Below are 26,796 nucleotides of genomic sequence, written 5' to 3'. Positions count from 1 at the left end.
GGCAGAAAGGTTTTGCCAATATTTCCAATTACACTGGCCAATTGTCACAGTCCACCTAAAAAACCTCAGTATTGGTGTTTCTCAGGACATGTCAACTCTTGCCCTATTTGAATGAATGGAAATTTAGAATAAAAACCAGCTGTGCAATTTCTATATTTTGAGCTGCTTCTCAAGAAACTGTGAAATAAAAAAAATTTAAAATACGGAGTTCTTCTATTTGCTTTAAAAATTACTAGTCTTAAGTTTTTTACTTGCTCTTAGAGTATTAATATTTATTATTAAATATTATGCCAACCAGAATATCCAGTTAGGAAACAGCAGGATATTCCCACATTTCCTAAAAATAGAGATCTATAAAAATTTCATTAATACATTTTTAAATTATATTTCATGTCAGTGTGGTAAATAGACAATCACATATACTACTGGAGGTGACCTAACCAGCTACCATCTTTCAGAGAAGGTAATTTGACAGGAATCTTCACATGTTTGATACTTTGATTCAAAACTTTGTCTTCTGGGAATTGAGTTCAGTAAAATGTATAAGAAATAGACAAATTTGTACATCAGGGTGTTTGTCACATCATTATTTGAAATATATTAAAATTGTAAACAACACAATATGCAATAGCTGGGAATTGGTCACTGAAATGATACGCTATTCATATAATAGATTACCACACAGTCATCAAGAAATATTCCATTTGAAAGACTGTACTGTATATACAAGCAAAGAAAAAACCTAAAAGTTGCTATATCTCAGTGAGGCGTTTTCACGTGACTTTTACCTTTTCTCAGACTGTAACAGAACCCCTGGGCTCTCTGATTGAAACAGAACCCACAGGCTGTTTTGTTAGGGGCCTGACTGCCCGCCACCAGAATTATAACTCTCAATACCAGAGTTTAGTGAAAAGAAAAAGAATAGTTTATTTAATAGTTATATAGATTTAGATTATTTGCAGATTTCTGCTGTTAAGTCTTATGTTCCTTAAAACACTCACAAACACATATTTCTGCCTCCCCCTACCAAACCAGGCTAGTTTTAGAAAAGTTAGAGATACTGTTTCCCTACTTCTTAGACACAGTTCAGCTTTACTGGTAGCTGCCAATCATTCAATTCTGATTGGGAAGGCCTTGCTGTGTTGTGGTGCCCACCAGCTTTTAATCCAGAACCACGTGGATTTCCTTCCTTTCCAAAACCACAAAGGTATTCCCCCTTCTCCAAGCTGCAAGGTGTGTGTCCAGTTAAAATGTCTGCCGCTTATTTTTAAATCCCTGACTGCGTCCTGTGACGCAGTGAGCATGGTACCCAGTTCTGATCATTCACAGAACCTCACGCAGGCTCTGTGTGCTATTTCCATACCATCCCACAGTCCAAGACCCCTCCCATCTTCCCGGGCCTTGGATACATCAGAGCCATTTGTGTAACAGAGACGCTAGCCACTAGTCCCAGGCATGCAAAGGCATCCTGAAAGCTGCTTTCTTTTCTCCATCCCCCAGCCTGCAGGCTCTGGGGACCCCGGGACACCCCCATTCTGTAACAAGACTTTATTGAGATATAATCGACACATAACATTGTATAAGTTAAAGCTGTACAATGTGTTGATTGGATACTAAAGTGAATGCCACTATAGTATCAGCTATGTTCACAATAGTTTTTTTGTTTTGTTTTTGAGATGATATTTAAGACCTATGGTCTTAGCACTTTTACTCCTTTACGTAGTTTCTAATTTTCCTTCAGTGTACATCTTTATTTTTTTAAAAACATTTAAGCCTTGGCCACGAGGCTCAGTTGGTTGGAGCATCATCCCATACACCAAAAGGTTGTAGGTTCGATTCCTAATCAGGGGACATGCCTAGGTTGAGGGTTCAATACCCAGTAGGGGCACCTATGGAAGGCAACTGTTCAATGTTTCTCCCTCTCCCTTCCTCTCTCTCTAAAATCAATAAACACATATCCTTGGACAGGGATTAAATAAATATAAAATACATTTTAAAATTCATTGGCTAATAGTAGCATGGAGGAAACTTTTATTTAAAATTATAATTCAATGCAAATGAAATTAATGCTCTTTTTACTATGATTTAACTTCCAAACATTTACACCTTTTGCCTCCCATACATATGAAAAGAGCCAAAAGAGATTTGTCTTTACAAGCTCCCCCTTTTTCCCAAATGAAATCTCCTCAAATAAGACCACAATATTCTCAACTTAACAGGCACACTTGTGTAATTTATCTTCATAATTATAATTACTTCTTTTGAAGTTTATATATGTTTGATCTGCCTCTTCACTGTGCCTGTAAGGAATGTATCTTCCCTTTTCTAACTTCCACCAATCTTCTCCCTTCGCCTCCTCTCTCCTGTCTGGAGTCGGTAGGTAATGCTTTTTTCTTCAGTCACTTTATTATAATCAGAAAGTGGCATGTACAATTACATAATGCAAGCTTTATTCGTATTTGTAGTTATTGATCAGAAAGTTATTGCAAAAATTTCCAAACAATGTCATGTGTCAACCAATGGTCATAGGCACCAATCGCTTTTCTTGACCCTTTCCTGTCCCCTTTTTATATCCTTTCACCAAGAATTGGCACTATAGACATTAGTTACTGCCAACTGTTTATTAAACCTGTGCTTAGAAGTCAGATAGCCTTGTCACACCAGAATATGGCTGGCCTAAGGTGGACTGACTGGAAGAAAATTGGACGTAAGAATGCTGCTCAAACCAAGCAAACTTAGATGCGCAAGTGCGCGGGCACCGTCCATTCCTCGTAGCCTTATCACTGACACCTGCGCACAAAATCCGGCAGGTGATCGAGAGAGGAGAAAAGCAGTGGGGTTTTACTATCGTCACCTCCTCAGCTCCTTTCTGCTCCTGTGCAAACAACGAGTGCGCCTCCGTATTGGCCTTTCGCCTTTTCCGTTTCCGCCCAGCCCTCGGTAGTCCACCAATCAGCTTGTGCGTTTGGGTAAGACTTCCGCGCGCTCCCCTCCCACTCCGGTCGTCTGGGAGCCATAGCTCAGGCTGTTTTTCCTCCTTCTGCTACTACCTCTGCTGCTGCTTTATTCCCTACCTCCTTTCTCAGGCGGGCATTTACCAGGGCCGGAGGCGTGGTGGTGGCGGCAGCGGCGATATGGAATTCGGGGCAGGTGGCCGAAGCTGTGTTCGCGGACAAGGGGCAGGACCCCCGAGCATTCCACCGCCCCGGAAGCAGGAGCGGAAGCTGGAGCAGGAGAAACTGTCTGGGGTGGTAAAGAGCGTCCACCGGCGGCTCCGCAAGAAGTACCGGGAAGGTAAACACTGAGCTGAGCTGGGGGCTGGGGGGCAGGAAGGGTAGAAGAGGGAAGGCATCATCGCTCCCAGCGCTTTATCACCTCTACCCTCCTGCCGAGGGGCCTCCATTGCAACCTGAAGGAGCTGCATGTCGGCACCGGCCAGTGCCGCTCTCCCGGGCCCGGACCCCTTAATTCCAGGAGAGTTACAGGCTTGTAGAAAAACTCACTCCAATCCCCAGTCCCCAGCCGGGGTGCTGAGATTGTTACTACACACAAACAGGTACACCCTCATAGAGGAAGTAGCGGAATACCGTAGGCAAATGAAGAAATCTTAGTAGCTTTTGCTTGTGCCTGAGGAATGTTTATAGTTGAGGTCCACAGTTATCCCTGGCATTTTTAAGTATAGGGTTTTTTACAGAGCTATCTTATAGTAATATACTGAAAATTCCCAGTTTTTTTATATGCTCAGGATAAATTTAAAAAATCAAAATGAGGGATAACTCTACTTGCTCTGGATTTAGCTTAATTACAAACTGAAAAGTGAGCAATCTTCTAGTGTTAGTCTATAATATAGGATTAGATACAAAATTATGACAACTGGTGGAACAGACATGTAAAATCATGTTGTGTTTGATTACAAACGCTTTTCAGTTACTCTAGAAGATTAATACTGTCTTTGTTCCTTTGTATATGGTTGATGTATTTTATTTTTCAAACTCTTTAAATTCAAAATTTTCTTCCCCTGGCAACTCAAGCCTAGCTTTTTAAATAGCTGCTCGAATAATATTCTCAAAGATGGCCTATAGTTATTGTTTAGTAGGTAGCAATAAAAAGAGATTGGGCAAAACTAAGCTGTTGAGATTTGTTTTTTAAAAGAGTGCTTTACACCTCAACCCACAATTTACTCAATAAAGTGAGTAGTTACCATAGCAACCATTGTATCATTCTTGATATCCCAAGAATGCTTATGTGATGACATTCACTACAGATTTTTATGTTTGAAGGAATGATGAAATAAATGGACACACTTTCCTTTTATTTATCATGCTATTTTGTACAAATTTAGGCAAGTACATCTTTTAAAGAAAAAAAGAACAATTCGGTTTTCATTTCTACCTTTTTATAATAATTTCATTATCATTTATTCATAAATGAATAAGTTCCACTTAACACACTACTAATGTGTTATATTTTCAAATGCTGTTTATACTTGCTGAGTTCCCACATGTTGAAACATGTCTGTCCATAAGCTTGACTATTACCCAAGAGAACCCTTTTTTTTTATACTGAGAATTGGTAATTGGAAGTTATCAGGACTAGAATAGATACATGTGGTTCATAAGTGAATGAATTTCACTGATGATCTAGACATCTCTAGGCTTTATTACAGTGATATTCAATGCCCCTTCAGTGAACTAGCAAAATAAAAGATTCTAATAAGCATGCCCTTCCTACCTTTATTGCTGACATGTGGGTCAACCCTTAGTTGTGATTTGACAAAAATCTGTGTAAAAGCCATCTGAAAAAGTGATGATGAACATAATTCCAAAGTTTTGGAATTGTTTTTAAGATTAGGATTACAGACTATAATTGAAATTTCCTTAATTTTTCTTTTCCTTTGATGGCCTTCAACTTTAAAATATTGACCAACTCCATGATCCTAAGAAACTTTGATCAGGTTTTTTGTTTGTTTGGTTTTATTTTTTTCAAGTGAGGTTTTACTTTATTTTTACATATATTTCCCAGTCATACCCATTCTGATATAGAATCAAAACGTGCTTCTTTTTATGTTGGAATCTTTGCTCAATCAGTAAAATAAGTAAGGTCAAAATTGTCTACAGAAAAGCTTCTTCACTTTGCCCTGTGTGACTTTGAACTGCTATTCTATCGGGGGAAAAAATGAAGAGTTTAATAATCAGTAACAATAAAAGATAAAGGAAACTGTTTGATAAATAGGCAATTCAGTGAAGGGCACATAGTATTTTAGCCATTTGATTTTGTCATTTTTAGTTATCTTTGTAGTAAGGTTGCTTTTACTGTGATTTATGGAACTTTGTGAAATGCAGGCATCTCTATTTACAAACTTTGTTATACAGTGGACAAAGGGGTTGAGGAACACTGAACTAAATTATTGGGTTGGTCAAAATTCATTTGGTTTCTTCCTTAGGATGGCTCTAGTAGCGCTTAGTTGTCTTTAACTTCATTAAAAACTATTTTGTTAGATTGTATTGTGACAGCTGTCATATCATTGTGCATTTTAAAAAATTATCAAAATTGGTGAATTTTGTGCAGCCATTTTAATATTGAAGATGGAAGATAGTATGCAACATTTTCAGCATATTATGCTTTATTTCAAGAAAAGTAAAAATGCAGTTGAAACACAAAAATAGATTTGTACAATGTATGGAGAAGGTGCTATTTGAATGTGTCAAAAGTGGTTTGTGAAGTTTCGTGCTAGAGACTTATTGTTGGACGATGCTTCATGGTCCGGAGACCATTTGAAGCTGATAGCGATCAAATTGCAACAGTATTTGAGAACAATCAGTGTTATGCCACGTGGAGATAGCCAACATACTCAAAATATCCAAACCGATAAAGTTATTAGTGAAAATGAAAAACATGTCTTTTATTTTACTGAAAAAACTAAACTAACTTTTTGGCCAACCTAATACTATATAATAGAGAAGGAATCTAGAAGAAAGGCAGTCAGCTAAGAGACTCTTAAACTAACATGGCTTAGAGTTTAATAGCGTAAATAACAGTAGTGGTCATAAAAATAGAGAAAAATACTTTTTGAAAGGTTAGAGTAGCTGTTTTAGTCAAAGTAAAGGGGAAGAGTCAAGATTTTTTTACCTGGGAAAGTATAAGTAGCCATTATGGTCTAGTTTGGAAATGTGTGTGTTGGGATAGAGGCAAAGAGAGGAGAAGACAGATTGGCTTGTTCTAGGGATAGTGGTAGTGATTTAACGTGGAATCTGTCCCTTGGAAATGTAGGATCGGAAGCCTTCTCTGTGGAAATTGCAGCTTTGATGGGTACAGATGAACTGACCAAGATAGTGATGATAATTTCTAGCTGAGAACCAGTCCCTAAAAGATACCAGTAGGGTCCAATTTTACATAAGAAAGTGCTCTCCTTTCTAATTTATGCTCCCATAGCACAGTTTTTTAGCTTTCATTGTATTTATCACTCACCAGTTAACTTGTCTGTCTTTCCCACTAAACTTAGTTCCTTGAGTAGAATCTGCCTTTTATCTTTGTATCCCTGGTACCTAGGAGCATGCCTCATAGATTTAAGGCACACACACACAAAAAGAAGGAAGTTAATATAATTTTTTTCCCTATAGTTGAGTCTAATCTTTTTATATTCAAAACTTTTAAATTTTAACTTTTGGCTATAATTTTTTGTAATGAATTTATAGCTATATCTTCTTAAGTTGAGTGTATTAGATTAATTTTACCCTTTTAAAAGTGTCCCAAATTATCATTATGAACATTATTCCATTTCTTATAGACAAAACTATAAATATGGAGAATATAAATGTCATAAAGTACTTTGTCCTTAATAGTTGATAAATGTTTGTTGAATCAACTTGCCTTAATTTACCTTATACTGTGAATTTTATTTGTCTTCTTATCTGCTACTCCCCCTTCCCTACCCACTGTTTCCAATGTATTAATGTCAGGCAAAGATTTTTAAAAAAAATAAAGTTTTGCCAACAGAAAAAAAGAGAAAAACTGAAAGGGATGTTGCAGTAGTGTAATGTTTGTATCTGTGTTGTTATTAGAAGATGGTAATAGTTCTTTTTCTTAATTGCGTAAATATTCTTTATCCTGATTTCACATATAAAAATTTGAAACTTCAATATTAATCTTCTAAATTTGGAGGTGAAATTTTTACTAATTTCAAAATCAAAACACCTGAGAAATGCTGATGTAAACTGTACTAATTTATTGTGCTTTAAGGGTAGATATCCTGATGCCCCTTGCAAGGGTTATTTTAGAATAGATGATTAATCCCCATGCTTTTAAAGGGTATCTGAGTATCCATTATTCCTATTTATAAGGAAGTACCTATACTTTATAAAGATTGCTGTTCTCATTTATATAGAGGTTGTTCATAAATCCTTTCTTTACACTGATCTGTATAGTCGTACACGTATCAGTAAAGTTGTTTCACAAGAGAATAACAGATGATGCCATTGATTTCTGGCTTTTCTTGATTCTTCCCGTTTCTAATACAGAATGTACTCAATATATTTGGGATTAACTAATTTTATCATAAATATGTTTATATTAAGAGAGTTCTCAAAACACAGAAGATATACCATGAGCCAAATTGTGTTTGTAGATACTTTTATCCATGCAGTGTTTTATTCTTTTTTAATTAAACTTTACTCTTTAGGTTGTCCCTAGCCTCATTGCTCTGAATATTATTTCACCAGGCATTTGAGTTTATAACCTTGATATAGATATGTGATTGTGAGCCATGGCTGTACAGTGGATTCATCTGAGGAGTATTAAAATAAATGACCAGTTCCCACTCCAGACCAATTAAATGAAACTTCCCTGTGATTCCAGTGTGAGGCCAGAGTTGAAACTTTTGCCAGAAATCTAAGAAATAATACAATTAGTTGAAGGGACTTAATAACTGCATTTAAGTGACAAAAGATCACTTGTTTGTGGCCAGTAGAGTCAGTGTACTTTGCTCTAGTCCAAAGCTTTATTCACATTCATGAAAACTCATGAATTAAAAACTTATAAAGAGATACAAGGTGGTTTAGTGATTAGAGGTAAGGACTTTGACACTTGACTGCCAGGTAGATGTGTACTCTTGACAAGGTGACTTAATCTCTCTGTACTTAAGTGTCCTTATCTGTAAAGTAAAATACCTGTCTTAATGGCTTTGTATTAGCATTAAATGAGTTAATATTTGTAAAGTACTTGTCAACCTTCAGTAGCTGGTACCAATGCAGTGCCAACCCCTTTGAAGTAAGGTAAAGAAGGAAACTTTACTCAGTGCAAAACAGCTCAATTGTGATACAGCGGGGCTGTGAGGTGGCACTGGGGCTAGGCCCCACTCCAGGGAGGCAGTGTTGGTCTCATCTTGTCTAGTCTGGTCTTCTGTGCTCTGCTACATTCTGTGCTACTCTGCTCTACTTTGGAGAGACTATTGGGTGTTTCATCTCCAGCCAGGGAAGGGCAGTTTTTATTCCTTAATGGAAAGGAAAATTGTGTTCCCTGAGTCAGAGGTGAGTGGGCTTATATAGATAGAAATCCCTGTTCCTGGTCCCTGATTGGCCCATCTTCATGCAAATGAGGACTCCAAATCCTCCCGGTTTGATCCAAAAGACAGCATGGTTTGGACTGGAGACTATTATGCCGAATGAAATAAGCCAGTCGATGAAAAATACCGTATGATCTCACTTGTAAGAGGAATCTAATGAACAAAATAAACTAACAAGCAAAACAGAACCAGAGACATGGAAACATGGAACAGACTGACAGCTGCCTGTGAGGTGAAGGGGGAGAGGGGAAAATGGTGGAAAGAAGGGGAGGAGATTAGTCAAAGAACATGTGTGAATGACCCATGGGCATGGACAATGGTGTAGGGATTGACTGTGGGGGCAGGGGGTTGGGCGAGGCGGAGGAAGGCAAAGGGGGAAAAATTGGGACAGCTGTAATAGAATAAACAAGAATTAAAAAAAAAAAAGCACTGTCTTGACTGGTCAGAATGGAGCTGCTTGGTTAGTGAAGATGCTGATGGGGATATAGTTGCACAGCTCTAATTAGACAGGGAATAATGTCATAGTCCTTTTGTTGAAATAGTGTTCCATGAACTGTTCCATGAACTCCTCAGCGACTGGCTCAGATGGCAGAAACAGTTTAGGAAGGCAGTTCAGTGCAGGTAGCAGGCAGCTTAGTGCAGGCTTCTTCCTGAAGTGCAATTTGGGTGAGAGGCTCTGTTTACAAACAGTGGCTAGGCTCTGAGTTGTTTGTTTGTTTTGTTATTGTTGTTTAAATTAAAGGTCAGTTAAATCACCAGGACCCCTTCTTAGTAGGCATCTTCTTTCTTAGGGTCCACATCCTTAAAGCAGCATCTGGCATATAGGAAGCCTTAAGTTTATTAAATACATAATTTACAGAATAACAGAGGTGTATCTGTAGCCTGGATTCATTTAAGGACTATAACATTGAGGACTGAGTTGCTCCTGAAATTTTTACCTAGACTATTCTACAGTCTCTTCATCAGTATTAGAATTGCTGTAACATTTTTTGCCCCCCTTGCCCCCTTTTCTTCTTACATTTCTAATTTTTTAATATGAAAGGCCTGACCCTTTTAGTGCATTAGAATATTGCCCCCTGCTTCCCCGCCCCCCCATCAGAGAAGTGGCTAGTCATAGCATGTTGGATATGAGATGCAGGTGACCAGGTGGTTTCTTTGGTTTTTGATTTTTTTAATTATTTTTTTATTTTCACTTACAATTGACATACATTTTTATGTTAGTTTTGATGTACAGCCCAGTGATTACATAACTTAAGTGATCATCCCTGTAAGTCTCGTATCCATCGACGTCATAAGGTGGTTTTTTTGTTTGATTCTCAGAAGCTGCTTCAACACCAAACACCTTGGATATTTTGTCCCACCTTGAGATGTGTCACTGTATCAGATGCTCAAAATGCTGAGATGGCTGGTCAGTGTGTGGTTGAACTATATTGATGAGATAATCTGATTCTGAACACTATTTTAATGTCTTGAAATAGCTGCTGAACTTGTTTTCACTGGGTCATGAGTTTCTCTGTTTACCTCATGTTAGAGGAAATGATTTTTAAAGGTTCTTTGAACTTGAATTTGGTAATCTGGTCATCTACAGATAATGTATTTTACAGCCTCTATTTGGTAATATACCTAAGTAGAATTCATATAAGTTGTTAGTTCTGAATTTCTAAAAGTTCAAGACTTGTTTGTTCAAGACATTGATTTTTCTTTTTTTTTTTTCCAAATTTGATAACCCTCAAATTTCATGAAATACCGTTATTAGTTTGTAACTTTTATTTGAGATACAATTTGTGTACAATGAACTGCTCCCACTTAAAGCGTATAATTCAATGGGTTTTGCCAGATGTATTCTCCTATGGCACCATTATGCATATCAAGTTATAGAACATTTCCTTATGCTCCTTTGCAGTCTTTCTCTATTCCTGTCTTACCTATCTTTTGTTATATAGATTGGTCTTAATTATTGCGTTTTATCTGGAATTATGTGATACCTACTCTTTTGCATTGTATAACAATAGTGCAGTCTTAATCCTCCTTTGCCTTCCTCTGCCAGTCCCCAAATCCCGTTTTCCTCTGGCTATCACTACAGTTGTCTGTGTCCTGTGTCCTCTCACAGCTGTCAGTCTGTTCCATGTATCCATGCCTCTGTTTCTATTTTGTTTGTCAGTTTCTGTTCCTTAAATTACAAATATGAGAGAGATCATATGGTTTTTATCTTTCTCTGACTGGCTTATTTCTCTTAGCATAACACTCACAAGGTCCATCCATGCTGTTGTAAAAGGTATAAGATTTTCTTCTTTTTTATAGTCAAATAGTATTCCATTGTGTAAATGTACCACATCATTTTTATCCACTCATTTACTGATGGGCACTTAGGCTCCTTCCAGATCTTGGCTATTGTAAATACCGCTGCAATAAACATAACGGTGCATAAATTCTTTCAAATTAGTGTTTCAGGTTTCTTTGGATAAATTCACAGAAGTGGAATCACTGGGTCATAAGGTAGTTTCACTTTTAATTTTTTGAGGAAACTCCATACTGTTTTCCACAGTGGCTGTACCAGTCTCTATTCCCACCAGTAATGTGCTTGGCTTCCCTTTTCTCCACATCCTCACCAGCACTTGTTTGTTGATTTATTGATGATGGCCATTCTGGCAGGTGTGAGGTGATGCCTCACTGTGGTTTTAATTTGCATCTCTCTGATGGTGAGTGACATTGAGCACGTTTTTATATGTCTTATCGGCCATCTTTATGTCCTCTTTGAAGTGTCTATTCAGGTACTTTGCCCATTTTTAAAAATCCTCACCTGAGGATATTTCTTTTTCATTGCTTTTGGAGAGGAAGGGAGAGAGAGAGAGAAAGAGTAAGAGAGGGAGGGAGAGATATGTGAGAGAGAAACATTGATTGGTTGCCTCCTGTACATGTCTGCATCCCTGACACAGGGGTATTGAACCCACAGCCTAATTAAGTATGTGCTCTGACTGGAGATTGAACCTATGACCTTTCAGTCCATGGGACATCGCTCCAACCAATAGAGCCACATTGGCCTGGACTCCTTTTCCCATTTTTGAATTGAGTTGTTGGTCCTCTTGGTGTTGAGTTGTATAAGTTCTTTATATATTTTGGAAATTAACCCTTATCAGTTGTGTCATTGGAAAATATGTTTGCCCATTAAGTTGTTTCCCTTTTTATTTTGTTGATAGTTTCTTTTACTGTGCAAAAGCTTTTTAGTTTGAATTAGTTCCATTTGTTTATTTCTTCCTTTAATTCTTTTGCCTGAGGAGATATATTGGCAAAAATATTGCTACAAGAAATTTCTCAAATTTTACTACCTATGTAAACTACTAGGGTTTTCATGGTTTTTATGGTGTATTCTTGTATATTTTGTAAGTTTGTGGTCTGGTATTCTTTCTTTTTGCAGGTATCTATCAGATTTTCCCATCACCATTTATTGAAGAGACTGTCTTTATGCCATTATATGTTCTTGCCTCCTTTGTCAAATATTAATTGACTATAAAGTTGTGGGTTTATTTCTCGGCTCTTTATTCCATTCCATTGATCTGTGTGTGTATTCTTATGCCAATACCATGCTGTTTTGATTACGATGGCTTTGCGGTATAGTTTGATATCATGTAGCATGATCCCTCCTTCATTCTTTCTCAAGATTGCTGAGGCTATTGGCACCTTTTGTGGTTCCACATAAATTTTGGAATATTTGTCCTGGATCTGTGAGATATGTATGCCACTGGTATTTTAATAAGAATTGCGTTGAATCTGTAAATTCTGTTGGGTAGTATGGACATTTTAATGATGTTTCTATTTCCTAACCATGAATATGACATGTGCTTCCACTTATTTGTATCTTCTTCAGTTTTTTACCTTCATTATCTTATGATTTTCTGAGTACAAGACTTTTACCTCATTGGTTTAATTTATTCCTAGGTATTTTATTATTTTTGTTGCAATACTAAATGGGATTGTTTTCTTAATTTCTCTTTCTGATAGTTCATTATTGGCATATATAATAAAAATACCAACAATTTCTGAATATTAATTTTGGATTCTGCTACTTTCCCATCATCACTTATTAGATCTAGTAGGTTTTTGGTGGAGTGTTTAGGGTTTTCTGTATACAATATCATGTCATCTGTGAATAATGACAGGTTTTCTTCCTCCTTTCCAACGTAGAAGCCTTTTATTTCTTCTTATATTCTGATCAATGTGGCTAGGGCTTCCAGTACTATGTTGAATAAGAGTTGTGAAAGTGGACGTCTTGGTCTTGTTCCTGATCTTATGCAAAACACTTTTAGTTTTTGCCCATTGAATATGATGTTGGCTGTAGGATTTTCATATGTGGCCTTTATTATGTTGAGGTATAATCCCTCTAGTCCCACATTGCTGAGAGTTATCATAAATGGATGCTGGGTTTTATGAAATGCTTTTTCTGCTTCTGTTGATATGATCATGTGATTTCATCTTTCATTTTGTTTATGTGATATGTCATATTATTGATTTGCAAATATTGTGCCAAACTTATGTCCCTGAAATAAATCCCTCTTGATCTTGGTATATGATGTTTTTAATGTAATGCTGGATTTGGTTTGCTAATATTTTGTTGAGGATTTCAGCATGTATGTTGATTAGAGATATTGGCCTAAACTTTTCTTTCTTTGTTTTGTCTTTGGGTACAGAATAATTCTGGCTTGTAAAATGAGCTTGGAATCTTTCCTTTTGAATTTTTTGGAATAGTTTGAGAACGATAGGTGTTAGTTTTTGAATGTTATGTAAAATTCTCTGTGAAGCCATCCAGCCCATTACTTTTGTTTGCTGGGAGGTTTTTTTTTTTTTTTTTTTTTTTTTTTTTTTTTTTTTTTTTTTACCGATTCTGTTACATTAGTTGTAATTGGCCTATTCATGGTTTCTGATTCTTCCTGACTCAGTTTTTGAAGATCATATGTCCAGGAAATTATCTTTTTTGCCCAGGTTGTCCAATTTGTTGGCATATAGTTTTTCATAGTGTTTCCTTATTTTCTTTTGTATTTCTGTGGTGTCAGTTGTTCCTTCTCCCCTTTCATTTCTGATTTTATTTATTTGGATCCTCTCTTTTTCTTGATGAGGCTGGTTAAAGGTTTGTCAGTCTTGTTTATCTTTTCAAAGAACCAGCTCTTGGTTTCATTTATCTTTTGTATTGTTTTTAATGTTCTATTATCATTCATTTCTTCTGTAATCTTTATTGTTTCTTTCCTTCAGGTTACTCTGGGTTTGTCTGTTGTTCTTCTGTTTATTTTATTTGTAGGGTTGGATTATTATTTTCCCTCTCATTACTGCTTTCACTATATTTCATAGATTTTGGGTTGCTTTTTGTTCATTTTCATTTGTTTCCAAGTGACTTTTGATTTCTTCTTTTATCTCATTGTTAACCTATTCGCTGCTGAATAACATGTTATTTAGTTTCCATGTGTTTGAGTGTTACTCAGTTTTTTTCATTGTAATTGATTTCTAGTTTTATATCACTGTGGTAGAGAAGATGCTTGATAAGATTTCAATCTTCTTGAATTTAGCATGACTCATTATGCTTCCTATCATGTGGTCTATCTTTGACAATGGTATTCTGCTGTTCTGGGAAGAAATGTTCTGTAAATATCAATTTAATCCATCCTATCATGTGAGTCCTGTAATGTGGCTGTTGCCTTGTTTATTTTTTGTCTGGAAGATCAACCCATTGATGCCAGTGAGGTGTTAAAATCCCCTACTATGAATGTTTTTTTGTTCCTCTCTTTCAATGTCCACCAAGGTTTCATTATATGTTACATTATTTTCTTGGACCAATCCCTTTAGCATTATGTAGTGACCTTCATTGTTTTTTGTTATGGCTTTGTTTTGAAGTCTGTGTTGTCTGATGCAAGCTTTTTTTTCTTTTGGTTTGCATTTGCATGGCATATGTTTTTTCCATTTCTTCACGTTTTAGTCTATGCATATCTTTTATTTTGAAGTGGGTCTCCTGTAGACAGTATATATGGGTCATGATTTTTTATCCATTCAGCTACCCTGTGTCTTTTGATTGGTGCATAAAATCATTTGCATTTAAGGTTATTATTATAAGTACTTATTTGTTGCCATTTTATTCTTTATGGCTATCTTTCTCTCTGTTTTCTTTTTTCTTCTTAAAGTTGGCCCTTTAACATTTCTTCCTCTACTGCTTTGGTTGTAATGAACTCCTTTATCTTGATTTCATTGAGGAAGCTCTTTATTCCAATTTTGATTTTAAATAACAGCCTTGCTGGATAGAGTAGCTTTGTAGGTAAAGGTTCTTGCTTTTCATCACTTTGAATATTTCATGACAGTTCCTTTTGGCCTGAAGTGTTTCTTTTGAGAAATCAGCTGACAGCCTTACAGAAGCTCCTTTGTAAGTAACTGTGTCTCTCTTGCTGCTTTTAAGATTCTCTCTTTGTGTTTAACCTTTGTCATTTTAATGAGTCTTTGTGTGGGCCTCTTTGGGTTCATCTAAATTGGACCTCTCTGTGCTTCCTGAACTTGAATGACTTTTTCTTTTACCATGTTAGGGAAGTTTTCAACCATTATTTCTTCAAACAGTTTCCCTAAATTCTCCTTTCCTTCTGGTACCTCTGTCATGTGGATGTTCTTACACTTGATATTGTCTTCAGGTACCATAGACGTTCCTCATTTTAAAAAAATTCTCTTTCGGATGTTCTGCTTCGTGCTTATTGTTATCTTATCCTCTAAATCACTGATTCAGTCCTCTGCTTCATTTCCCTGTTCTTGAGTCCTTTTAGTGTATTTTTCATTGCTGGTATTATATTCTTTATTTCTGTTTGTTTGTTTATTTGTTTGTTTTTGGTTTCTATATCCATGCTTATTATCTTCTTAAGTTCTCACAGAGATCATCCATTCTTCCTCTAAGGTACTAAGACATCTTTCTAAACATTGTTTTAAACCCTGCATCTGGTATCTTGGTTGCTTCCATTTCATTTAATTCTTTTTAGTATATTTACTTTTCCCTTATTTGGAGCATCTTTCTTTGTCCATTTTTTCTCTGTGTATTATATAAATCTGCTATGACTCCCACATTTAAAAAAATTTTTAAATAAGCTTTATTGATTATACTGTTACAGTTGTCCCATTTTCATTTTCCTTTGTTCCCCTCCACCCAGTGACCTCCTTTCCCTCCAGTCGTTCCCTGCCCTGCTTCGTCCATGCCTATTGGTTGTGCATATAGTTCTTCTCAACATCTTCCTATCTTCTCCACTCCCTCCTACTATGCTTCTTAATTCCTGTACCATCTCCCTCCCTTTCTCCCCTGTCCCCTCCCCACTGACCTCCCCCCAAAATGTTTCCCACACCTATAATTCTTTTCCCACTCTCGTTGCCTAGTTTGCCTTTGTTTTGATTCCCTAGCTTCTGTTGTTGGTTGTTGTGATACAGTTTTCATTTTAATGTTCATAGTTTTGATCCTCTTTCTCCTAAACAAGTCCCTTTAACATTTCATGTAACAGTAGTTTGGACCTGATGAACTCCTTCAGTTTTACTTTGTCCTGGAAGCACTTTCTCTGCCCTTCTATTCTGAATGACAGCTTTGCTGAATATCAGAGTAATCGTGGTTGTGGGTTTTTGATTTTCATTACTTTGAATATTTCTTGCCAGTCCCTTCTTGCCTGCAGAGTCTCCTTTGAGAACTCAGCTGATAGTCTTACTGGGACCCCTTTGTACGTAATTCTCTTCTTCTCTCTTGCTGCTTTTAAGATTCTCTCTATCTTAATTTTTGACATTTTGAATATAATGTGTCTTGGTGTGGTTCTCCCTGGGTCCAGTTTTTTTGGAACTCTCTGTGCTTCCTGGGCCTGTAAGTCAATTTCCTTCCCCAAGTTCAGGAAGTTCTGTTTCATTATTTTTTCACATAATTTTTCAATTTCTTGTTCTTCTTCTTCACCTTCTGGCAGTCCTATGATTCGGGTGTTGGCTTGCTTCTAGCTGTCCCATAGGTTTCTGAGCCTTTCCTCATTTTCCTCACTTTTTGTTTCCACTTTCTGCACTGGTTGTTCTTCCCCATATTCCGATTTGTTGATTTGTTCCCTGGTTTTCTTTCTCTCACCACTAGTTTCGTATGTGTTTTCATTCATTTCAGCAGGACTAGCCTTCATTCCTTCCCCATCTTGCTTAAAATCTGCTGTTAGGTCTGTAAGCATTCGTATAATCAAAGCTCTGAACTGTGCCTCAGAAAGATTTCCTACCTGCTGATCCATTAGATCAGATATTTGCTGGCTGGTCAGCTGCATCACTGGGATCTTTATCATGATCTGTGCCATCGTGACAGTTTTGTGTTTACCTTTGCTTCTTGGGCGGGGCTGTCACACCTCCTGTGTTATAGTGGGCAGAGCCCCGTGTACTCATCACTACCGGGTGACCCTTCTCACCACGCAGTGGTGTTTTGTGTGGGAATCCAAGGTGGATTCCTGCCATTCATGCTCTGCTGAGAGTCCAGGACCCTCCTCTTTCGTCCCCACCCCTTCTGGCCCACACAGTCCGAGGCAATGTCTGCCTTCTCTGGCATTGGAATCATGAGCTGACGAGTTTGGTCTGCAGCCAGGGGTGCTCCCCAGGCACTATTCTCATCCCCTTAAACACTGGTGTTTGTGCTTACCGCCATCCCGCCGCCGTCGCCACAGCTGCCGCCGCCTGCACAGCTAGACTTCTATGCCTTGGGTTCGCCCCTCCTACCCATTTGGACAAACACCACTTCTTTATAACTTCATATATTGGACTTCTGTGTAGCTTTATTTTCTGGAACATCTGGTTATTTCTGGTTTTCCGGTAGTTGTAGTCCTTCTTAGTTGTGGAGGGAGGCAGAACATGTCAGTCTAGGCCTCCATCTTGGCCAGAAGTCCCGACTCCCACATTTTTAAGGTGGCTTTTTGAAGTAGGTTTCTCTTTGGCCCAGTGGCACAATCTTTTAGATTACCTCAGCTTGGTGCTCCAAGAATGTTTCTTGTGGGTTGGGTGCAATCTCCCGTTTTAGTTGAATCTTGAAAGCGGTTTGCCCTCTCATGGGTGGAGTTAATGCTTCAGACTTGCTGACTATAAGGATAAACCTTGATCACCATGTATGAGTTGCTATGCTGGGGCTGCTCCCAGAGGTGTAGTTGTTCCCAGCAGGGTCTGGTGCCTGCCGTAATTACCATTTTGGTGTGCTGCCATTGTGACTAGTTGGGTTGAGCTCTGGTGTTTTGCTTCTCAGTCCACATGGGCAGGGTTCAGGTATAGGATGACGGAAGACATTCTGTGTAGCCATTCTTGGGCTTTCTGTCTGGGACTACCATGCTATGTACTGCGTGTTTCTGTGTCTGCTAGGCCTGGGTGAGCCTGGGAGGTGCCAATCTGTATAAGGGTCAGCTTCCTCCATCTTAGAGCTGAGGGGAGATCTATCTTTCCAGTGCAGGGATGGGACAAGCACTTCATTCCATTCCCAGACAGAAACCTCTCAGAGGTGAACTCTGAATGTCTCCCCTTCAGGTAGCACTCCTTTCATCCTGTGGAGCTATGTTCAGCAGGGCAGGGCCACCAGCATTTGGGTGGGTAGATTCCATCAGTCTCCTGTTGGGGGTAGTGCCAGCAAGCCTGTAGAAGAGCAGCAGGCACCTGTTCTTTTTCCTGGGCAAGTGCAGCCCTCATGTTCTCCCTCTGGACTGAGCTTAGCAGAGCAGTGCAGGGGGGCTCAGTTGTGGGAAAATCAGGTCACATGATTTTCCCACTGGAGAAATGGCGTGAGCTGAGTTTGGAGGGTAGATATGAGTGCCCCCGCACACATACCTGCAATGTAGCCACACAGCCCAACACTTGTTCCGCTGATTCCCACACAAAAGCCTCCCTGGGAGACATGCTCTGTACAGCCCTCTGATCACCCTGTGGTACTGAACTCAGTAAGATGGGTCCTCAGGGAGTGGACGGGGCAGGCTAAATGAATTCATAGGTGTGAGGAGGAGTGGTGCCAATAGTGCTCTTGAGGTGTGGAAGAATGGTTCTCTTTCCAAAGCTACACAGTTCCCAATCTCTGCCGAGAGCTTCTCCAGAACAAGAGATCCCCCAAAGTCACTGCTGGGTGCAGCCAGCAGGACCCAAGCTCAGCAGAGTGATGTTACCAGTAGTTGGGGGACTGGGCAGTGTACTCCCCAGGCTAGTGCTGTAAAAATAGGAGTGTTTGGCCCTTGGACAGTGGCTTCTGGGTATCTGACTGTCTTCTCTTCCTGGCTGACTGAATCACCACTGATATCCACCATCAGATGCTATGCAGGCTCATCTTCCTGTCTCTGTTGCTCTGGGTTGGGGATCCTTGCATGGGGTTGATACACCCATGCTCCTGAGGGGAGGGAGTTTTGCTGCGAGATATCACCCCAGCTTCTCAGCCATTGCACAAGGGTGCGCGGGCCATCCTTTTGCACTCTCTGCCCTTCTTACCTGTCTCTATGTGGCTTTTTCTGTAAATCCATCATTATAATATTTCAGTTCAGCTAGACTTCAGTTGGTATTCAGGTTGATTGCTCTGTAATTGAACTGTAAATCTGGTTTGGCACTGGGAGCAGGTGAGTGTAGCTTCCTTGTACTCTGCAGCCATCTTGGATTCTCTCTGTTATGTTTTGAAGGAAAGAAATTTGCTGTACCAGATGTTAGGAGAAAGGTTAATATATGAAGAAAAACACGCTATAATGTTTATTAAGTAAGAGCAAAAATGAATAACTACTTATGTATTTCGTTGTACTTGGTACTTACAAAGACAGTTGCAGTCAAAGTATAATATCTTCAACTATCCACACAATTATTAAAAATAGAATTCTGCCTTTTGAATTGTTATTTATTCCTAGTTAAAATTGTCTTTTCATAGGAAGTAGTTCATATTTGTTCTTTAATTTGACATAAGTTTGTGAAGGTGAATTTAGAAATAATTATGTTATCTTGTTATTGGGACCAAACTTTTAATACTTTGGTTTATTGATTTCCGTATTGAACTTGATTTGGCAACTTTAGATTGGCATCACTTGTGTTTTAAATTATTAATTAGTTTTTAAAATTAATGTTTTAACAAATTAAATATACAGAGAATATAATAAATAGAAGTCATGTTAAAGGGACTTTGTTTTAGAATTTTATAAGATAATCAGGTGTCTATATTTTAGACCAGGCAGAGCTTTGAGCTGATCATAAAACTGTGTATTGGAAAAAATGATTACTGATTTCTTCTCTAAATTTATTATTTTAGTTTGACCATAAAATATTATTACCTATTAATTTAAAGTGAGGCTGCAGGACACATTTTAAAATTTGCTTTCTAAAAATAATTTTGGAATTTACAGTATTCCCTCACTTATCATGGGTATTACGTTCTAGACCCCCCGCTATAGGTGAAAAGCCGTGAATTAGGAACCTTACATTTACTTTAGTATTTATATATATTTTAAGGCTTTATAAATCCTTCCCACACACTTATAAACCGTTCCCAGTCCCTTATTAACCTTTTCCACACTTTTATAAACACTACTTATGTTCTTAAACATATTCTGCACTCTTAAACCTACATAACTTTTAACAACATATGTATACAGTACCACAAAATCGCACTATATAGCGAAAAGTCCGCGATAAATTATTTAATATTTTTAAAAATCCCACAATACAGTGAGGCTGCGATAAGTGAACCGCAATTTAGAGAGGGACTACTGTGTTAAGACAAGTGAAATATATGTATTCATTGGAGATTTTCCTTGTCTTCCCTCTCTTTCCTCTCTCTTTTTCTGTAAGATACATTTATATTTTTTATAGGATGCCTATAATGGGGAAGAAAATAAATTATTGATCACAGTGATTTAGAGTCATTACAAATACCTGTATATTAGAATCATTATGAGACTAATTATTAATTACTGAGTGCTCTGATTGATTGAACCTGAATACATTTCTTTTTTTTTTTTAATGTGTTTTATTGATTATAATATTACATTTGTGCCAATTTCCCTTCCCTCTGCTCCCTTCCACCCGGTGGCCCCCCTCCCTCCAGTTGTCCCCCCCTTTTAGATCATGTCCATTAGTTGTGCATACAGTTCTTCTCAACCTCTCTCTATTCCATTCCCTCCTACCATGATCCTTAATTCCTATATCATCTCCCTCCCTCTCCCCATTCCCCCTCCCTGTTGACCTCCCCCCAATATGTTCCCCGTACCTATAGTTCTTTTTCCACTCTCGTTGCCTGTTTAGTTTTGCCTTTGTTTCAATTCCCTAGCTTCTGTTGTTTCTTGTGATGCAGTTTTCATTTTAGATTTCATTGTCTTGATCCTCCTTTTTCTAAACCAGTCCCTTTAACATCTCATATAACAGTGGTTTGGATCTAATGAACTCTTTCAGTTTTATTTTGTCCTGGAAACACTTTCTCTGTCCTTCTATTCTGAATGACAATTTCGCTGGATAGAGTATTCGTGGTTGTAGGTTTTGGATTTTCATTACTTTGAATATTTCTTGCCAGTCCCTTCTTGCCTGCAGGGTCTCCCTTGAGAAGTCAGCTGATAGTCTAATTGGGACCCCTTTGTACATAATTCTTTTCTTCTCTCTTGCTGCTTTTAAGATTCTCTCTTTATCTTTAATTTTTTACATCTTGATTATAATGTGTCTTGGAGTGGTTCTCCCTGGGTCCAGTTGTTTAGGAACTCTCTGTGCTTCCTGGACCTGTAAGTCTATTTCCTTCCCCAAGTCTGGGAAATTCTCCTTTATTATATTTTCACTCAATTTTTCAAGTTCTAGTTCATCTTCCTCGCTCTCTGGCAAACCAATGATTCTTATGTTGGGCCTTTTATAGCTGTCCCAGAGGTTTCTGATCCTCTCATCGTTGCTTCCCATTTCCTCTCTCTGCATTGGTTGACTGCTTGTTCCTTCTCCATATTCCAGTTTGTTGAAATGAACTCTGGATTTTTTTTCCTCACCATCTGTCTCGTATGTGGTTTTGTTCCTTTCGTTATGAGTGTTTTTCGCTTCTTTCTCATCTTTTTCCAGATCTTTTGTGAATTCTGTAAGCCACCTGATAACAATGGCCCAGAACTGAGCATCTGACAGGTTTCTTATCTGTTCATCTGTCAGGTTCTCCATCTGTTGCCTGGTGAGCTGTGCCACCGGGATTTCTATAGTTGTCTGCCTCATTTTGACAGATGCGTTTTGTTTTCTTGGGCCGGCTGTAGGGGGCAGTGCCTGTGTACTCGTAATGACCCAGCGACCGGCGCCGTTCGGCAGCCTTTCTTGCTGTGCCGTGGTGCTTTGTCGTCACAATCCAGCGACCGGTGCCTGTCCGTGACCTATTTCGCAGCCCTGTGGCGCTTTCTTTGGGGGCGGGGGTCCAAGATGGATTCACACAGTTATTCCGCTAGGAGACCGGGATCCGTCCTCCCGCCCCCCTGGGCCTCACTGTTCATTCAAGGCGATGTGGTGGCTGCTTTCCCCAGCGTTGGGGTCGCGAGCTGCCGGGAGTTCGACTGCAGCCGGGGTTGTTCTCCCTGCCGCTGTCCCAGGTGCGACCGCAAAGAGCGCCGCCCCCTTTCGCTCTTACCTGCCCAAAGGGCGCCGCTGGTTTATAACTTCATATGTTGGGCTTCCGTGTAGTTTTATTTTCTGGAATTTCTAGTTATCCTTTGTTTTGAAGTAGTTGTATTCCTCTCTAGTTGTAGAGGGAGACCTAGCGCGTCTGTCTCTAAGCCTCCATCTTGGCCGGAAGTTCCTGAATACATTTCTTGTTCTGTTGATTATATCTTTGATGCAGATCCTAGAAGTTCTTAGTTCCTTTTGATAATGAAAAAGTATTATGCTTTCAAATAAGACAGTTTTAAAAGTCTTAGTTGACTTAATAAGTAAATGATAATATGAATCCTTGGAATTAAGTTTTAATGTTTTTTGTGGGTGTTTGTATGCAGTTTGAATATGTATATTGAGCACTGGTTAACCTTAACTTTTTGGCTTTTTAGAGCCCAAATCATAAATTATTTTGAAAGGGTAAATACTATATATTTTGAATACTGTAAAAATACATAACAGGTTGTTATGAAAAGAAAAACCCAAATTTTTCTACTCTATTTTTGTTTAAAAATTTTATTTTAAAATACATTAATAAACTTCTAAGGATATTCTGGAAAGTGGAATTTTATGAAAACTAAATGCTCACTTTTTGTTTAATTTTAAAACCACAAGACATTGAACATAGTGTGTATCTGGTAGTATGATTTGATAATTAAAAAAAAAATAAATGCATGGTTTAAAATTCTGTATCCAGGGTGACTTACGTGGAACATAGGGAACTTATCAGGTTCGTTTTGCTATTATAACATTTACCACATTTTACTACATCTTCTCTGCTTCCTTTATTTATCTCTGTAGTGTTTGAAATAGAGTATTTTTCAAAAAAAAATATGTTGAAAGAATGAAAAGTATATACAATAGCATTGTTTATTCTCAATAATATATTATTTAAATGTACTGCACTTTACTAATCACACATTAGTTTCAGTATCAGTATACTTACAGAGAGTCTGGAGACTCTTGAATGTTAGTGAAAATATTAAATTGAAATTGTCTGCCATCAGTTTGGGTTGAACAAACTTAAAGACAAAATTTGACTTTTTCCTGAAAACTTCCCTGGAGCAGATAGTAAACTTTAAAACTATTAAGAAATTGACATGATTTCCAAGATGGCTGCAAAATAAATGAAAGGGCATCCACTTGCTCCCTGTCCCAAACCAGATTTACAGCTAAATTGCAGATCAATCAACCTGAACAACCAGCTGAAAGCTAGCTGATATGAAATATTATAACCACAAAGTACAGAAGATCTACATAGAAACTGGTAAGAAGGGGTGAGACACAGTGGAAGAAAGCCCCCACATGTAGGTGTGGAGGCACCTGAGAAGCTGGAGAGAGATGCATCTATGAAACTACCCCCCTCTAGGAGCATAGGGTCATAACCACATGTAGGCATCATCAACCCACAGCCACAGAGATGGGAAGAGGAGTCTGTGTAGCATCTGGTGGTGGCAATCAGTGGGGATTTATCCCACCTTGAGACTCAGAGCACACCTCCCAGGGTGGAGTGCTCTAGTTGTTACAGTACCAGCCTGGAGGGTTCACAATCTGGACTCCAACTGCTGGAGAAGCCATGTTGCTGTACTTGCGTCCTGTAGAGGGGTGTGCTGGCTACATTCAGTAATGACTTTAAGGGGCCCGCTACTTTCTGAGGAGGTTTTAGGTGGAAACCTAGATAATGACTTTGACTTTAGGGAGTCCTCTATTTTCTGAGGCAGTTTTAGATGGAGACCTAGATAGTGACTTAACTGTGTGGTTTGGGAAACAGGGCTACTTCACCTACCTAAAGCACATAGGTGGCACCCCTTCCCCTATTCAGCCTTTTCTGCTGCTGAGTTGAGGCGCAGAGCAGCTGCACAGGGCTGAAACTATCAGCCCTGACCTGACCTGCTGGATTAGGAGCCTCTGTAGAATGGGAACTTCCGGCCCCACCCAGCTGAGACCACCACAAGGAGAGATTGGGTACAGCACAAGGTACAGATTTTTTGGCCCTGTCCTTAGTTCGGCAGCATGCCAGGGAGCCACAGAGAGCTGTGATTGTCAGGCTGTGTCTCATGGGAAAGCTTCTGTCCAGAAGCCAGACAGGCAAGTGTGGCTATACTGCAGGGTGGCAAATTCAGTCTCCCTGGTGCATTCAACCCATTCTACCCCAGGGAAGGAAAGAAGTATCTGCCTCACTCCTACATGTTTGCAGGCACCAGCCCTAACTGCAGAGTTTACACCAGCTCTGCCAACTCTCAGATACCCCCACTGGGTGCAGTGCCATGTGGGAAGGAAGATCAGCTCCCCAACTGGGACTTTTAAAGTTTGAGACCTTCAGAGGCTAGTGTCTGGGACTGGGATGAAGAGCTTGGACTCCTCCTGTAGGTAGGGCTAGCAAATGTTAAAGATGGAAGGAGAATCTGAAAGGCAGCTAGAGAGAGACACTTAGTCACCTACAAGGGAAATCCCATAAAGCTGTTGACTGATTTCTCAAAAGAAACATTTGAGGCCAGAGCGGATTAGCATAAAGTATTCAAATTGATGAAAAACTAGGATAAGCAACCAAGACTACTATATCTAGCAATGTTATCATTTAAAAGTAAAGAGCTTCCCAGACCAAAAAAAATACACATATATTGTTACGGCAGACTCAGCAAGAATAAACGACTAGGAGACTGTGGATAAGGAAAGCAAAGGGTTTATTGCCGGCAGCCGGGCCGAGACCAAGTCTCCAAAATGGCACCGATCCTGAATGGGGTTTAGGGCAGGGTTTATATAGGGTCTTTTACTTCGGCGGGAAAACGACCCTGGCAGGAAGTGGGGCTGGGGCAGCTGCAGGTAGGTGTGTACGTGACATCTGGCAGCAACAGGGACAAGGTTTACGGGGTTATCTTTAGTCATAGTCTGCTGCTTAGTCAGATTCTCTGCAGGACAGACAGCTCTGCGAAAAGGCCGGATTCTCTGCAAGAGAAAAGCCTCAAAGAGGCAATTACTTAATGCTAGCAGCAGACATTGGCAAATTATTACAGGCCTTAGGCAATGTGGCCCTTAGGGGTGACTGGAATTCCTTACAAGGGATGGCTGAAGCCCCTACATAATCCCCCCCCTCAGACTTAAGACCCTTTATAATCTTATAAAGGACAATTGGCGAAGGTCTGGTGCTCTAGCTGCTTTAAGCTGGACATGGTCGTCGTCCTACCTACCCTTGGGTCCAGAAATCCCTAATAAGTGTAGGGGTGTTGTAGGGAAGGGTAGCCTTCCCACATGGGGAAGGATCTTGCAGAATCCAGGTCAGTTGGCTGTCCCCGGCAGCGGCATGCTCAGTTTTCCAAGGGCTGGCACTGCTGCACAAGCTGGCATCCTTGTCGTATTCTGGAGTGAAGTGTTTTTTATGCTCGTGGACGCTGAGATAAATCCAGCAAGTAGGATGATAGGCCAGTAATGAACAGAGGACTGTGGCTCGCTCTGACCATCAGCAAAGAGCGGGAAGCCTCATCCTCCTTTTATTAGGATTTCAAAAGTTACTAGAACAGGGGGTTTTGCATTCCAGCCAACAATAGAAGAATTTTACAAGTGAAAGAATTCTTTCAAAGTATCATTAATATGTAAAATACAGCCAGGGTAACTCATGATTTAGCAAGCACCTATCAGGGAAGCAAAGCAGACCCACTAATCCTCAATGCCAGCTCCATTTTAAGACTTTATTAACAAAGAGGCAGATGGAGTACTCAACAGAACTCGCTGTTCCCAGGATCCCATGACCCAGTGGCCTTAACAACCTAAAGCCGAAGGCGGAGACAAGATTAGCTCATTATCTCCTGGGTCATGAGACGACACCTCGGTGGAGGGGCATGAGAATGCCCCTACCCAGAGATCTGTGTTCCTGCAACATCTCTCCCTTTTTGTTTTATAGATGTCTTATGGAGCATGACTGAGGAGATAGCAGATTTTAACTTTCTGTCTTTTCTTATAGCGCAGAAACAGGATAACAAACACTAAAATGAGAATAAGGAACAAAGAAATTGTCCCAGCATGAGTTCCAATAAACCCATTAATATATGGGACAGGATTCATTTTATCAATTCCATTTATAACATCTTCAAAGATCTTTTGATTAGATAATTGTTCTAAATGTTTCTCAAGAGTAGTATGAATTTTAGTTTGTAAGGTAATAATGTGCTGGGTTAGATTATTATGATTTAGCAAATGTTTACGAACCTTTTCCCAAGGGAATTCAGTTTCATTATAAACAGCAAGAGTAATACAATAGGAAGATTGGTTCCAATCACATTTTAACAATAACTGCCTTTTATCACTTTGTAACTGATTACCTACTAAAACAACCGCTTGGTTCAAATCAGCTAACTCAGACTGCATTTCAGTATTAATTTGGGTTGAGCAGTCCATAATTGTTCAGAATTCTGATGCCAGGTCCATATAAAATTCGCAGTCTGCACAGACTGATGAAGAGCAACACCAGCAGTCGCAGCAGTAGCTGTGACAGCAATTAGTCCCATGATGACTGCAATAAGGAGGCCGAGAAAGTGCTTGCCTTGGCGAAGCAGTTGTTCAGTCACCTTACGAAGGAGTCCAGAGGCAGGGCTGTCTTGCCATGCACGGTCAAGCTGAACAGGCATCCA

The 26,796-nt window shown here is 39.1% G+C and overlaps 1 protein-coding gene across 1 annotated transcript in view; it reads left to right on the top strand.

The window, feature by feature from the left end:
• The first annotated feature begins 2,996 nt into the window (after positions 1-2,996).
• SAMTOR (S-adenosylmethionine sensor upstream of mTORC1) overlaps positions 2,997-26,796 on the top strand; it is a 234,281-nt gene continuing 210,481 nt past the window's right edge. The window contains exon 1 of the mRNA XM_090287389.1: positions 2,997-3,294. Within this exon, the coding sequence (XP_090143515.1) occupies positions 3,135-3,294 (160 nt within the window). The 5' untranslated portion in view covers positions 2,997-3,134. The remainder of the gene's footprint in view (positions 3,295-26,796) is intronic.

Source organism: Furipterus horrens, unplaced genomic scaffold (genome assembly GCF_987537825.1).
Source record: "Furipterus horrens unplaced genomic scaffold, mFurHor1.1.pri manual_scaffold_9, whole genome shotgun sequence".
Lineage (NCBI taxonomy): Eukaryota > Metazoa > Chordata > Mammalia > Chiroptera > Furipteridae > Furipterus > Furipterus horrens.
Note: the sequence above shows the minus strand (reverse complement) of the source record. Positions and strands in the feature narration are given on the sequence as shown.